The sequence below is a fragment of the Vollenhovia emeryi genome, unplaced genomic scaffold (genome assembly GCF_000949405.1).
Source record: "Vollenhovia emeryi isolate VEMERY1.0 unplaced genomic scaffold, V.emery_V1.0 DF942240.1, whole genome shotgun sequence".
NCBI lineage: Eukaryota > Metazoa > Arthropoda > Insecta > Hymenoptera > Formicidae > Vollenhovia > Vollenhovia emeryi.
Window position 1 is genome coordinate 2,355 of NW_011964126.1, and position 1,656 is coordinate 4,010.

Consider the following 1,656-nt stretch of genomic DNA (forward strand, 5'->3'; position numbering starts at 1 on the left):
GTTGCGAAAAATCCTCAATATGTGGGATAGGGTAGCGGTCGGGGACGGTCCTCGCGTTGAGTCTCCGGTAGTCTCCACAGGGCCGCCATGAATCCCCTTTTTTTGGCACCATGTGTAGTGGCGTCGCCCAGGGGCTCTTCGATACTCGTATGACCCCTTCTTGCAGCAAGAGGTCGAACTCAGCCTTGGCTGCCTTGAGTTTGTCGGGGGCGAGTCTTCGTGGACGACAGGCTTCAGGTGGGCCGTCCGTCGTCTTGATGTGATGCCTGGTAGCGTGTTTTGCTTTTCGCGTCCCGGCAGTAGCCCGCGTAATCCCGGGAAATTCTGCCAAGATACGATGGTAGTCGTTCTCTATTGCCAGCACCTTGACGGATTGCGTAGTTCCTGCCTCTGCCGTGCCTTTTGTGCGTAGTTCTGTTTTTCCGTCTAGGAGAAGGCCTCGCTGTAGATCGGGTAACAGGTGATAGTATGCCAGGAAGTCAGCTCCGATGATGGGTACTGTGACGTTGGCGACGATAAAGCGCCAAGGGAAAGCACGTCGTAACCCGAGCTCCGGCTGCAATGTAAGCCAGCCGTAGGTGTTTATTGTAGAGCCGTTTGCAGCAAATAGTTCGTAGGTGGAAGACGCCGTGTAGCCTGCTGTCATAGAGCGTGGATATACACTGACGTCGGACCCTGTGTCAATGAGAAATCGCTTCTTGGTATCCCGGCACGTTACGAAAAGGCGGCGTTGCGAAGGGGCGAGTCGGCTTGCCGCCGCTAGTGACTCCCCTTTTAGTTTTCCGATTTGTAGGTGCATGGCTGGGTGCATTTCTGAGCTTTCTCGCCGAATCTGTTGTGATAATAACAGTGCTTGTCATTATCTGTGCTCTTCGTCGGCTTCTGACTGCGACTTCGACTTCGTTTCCTTTCGGATTTCTTGTCCCGTTTCTTGTCTCGAGAAAGATGCGTAGTGAGGGAAGCAACTTGCTTAGTCAGAGCCTCTACTTTTGCTTCGAGCGAGGTTGCTGCAGGTGTGGACGTAGAAGCTACCACTGCCTTGTTGGTCATCTCGTGGATGCGATCGGCTTGCTCTGCTACATCGTTAAGACGGTCGTTGGCCCTGGTGGCCAGAATCATCTGAGCCTGTTGTGGAAGTCTTCCCAACCAGAGCGTGCGTAAGAGAGAGTCCGGCACATTGTTTCCGGCCAGGGTACGGAGATGTCGCAAAAATTGTGATGGTTTGCGATCTTCTAACTCCTCTAGCTCTAAGAGCTGTCGTGTGCGCTGTTCTTGGGAGACAGACATTCGCTGTATGAGCGCTTGCTTCACCGTTTCATACTTATCGTTCGCGGGAGGCTGAGTGATGACGTCTTTAATCTCCTTGATTTGGTTGGAATTTAGTTGAGATAGAGCGTACGAGTATTTCGTGGAGTCTTGTGTAACTCCGCTAATTGTAAATTGACCTTCTAATTGTGCGAACCATAGTTCCGGTTCGTCGTTCCAGAAGGGGGGTACGCGAATAGCGACTTTGTGTACGAGGCTTTCAGCCGTAATTTGTACTCTCTCGTCTTGCGGCATTTTTCAACCTTGCGATCACGTCGGGGTCACCAATTTATGGGGCTTACTTCTCTTAATTCTATGTTCGGAATGCCCAAGGATGTGAATCGCAAGGAA

The 1,656-nt window shown here is 51.9% G+C and overlaps 1 protein-coding gene across 1 annotated transcript; it reads right to left on the minus strand.

Moving 5' to 3' along the window:
• Window positions 1–774: 774 nt before the first annotated feature.
• On the minus strand, window positions 775–1,560 carry LOC105569565. Its single transcript, XM_012026136.1, has one exon. The coding sequence runs from the start codon at window positions 1,558–1,560 to the stop codon at window positions 775–777; it is 786 nt and encodes a 261-aa protein (XP_011881526.1).
• Window positions 1,561–1,656: the final 96 nt, after the last annotated feature.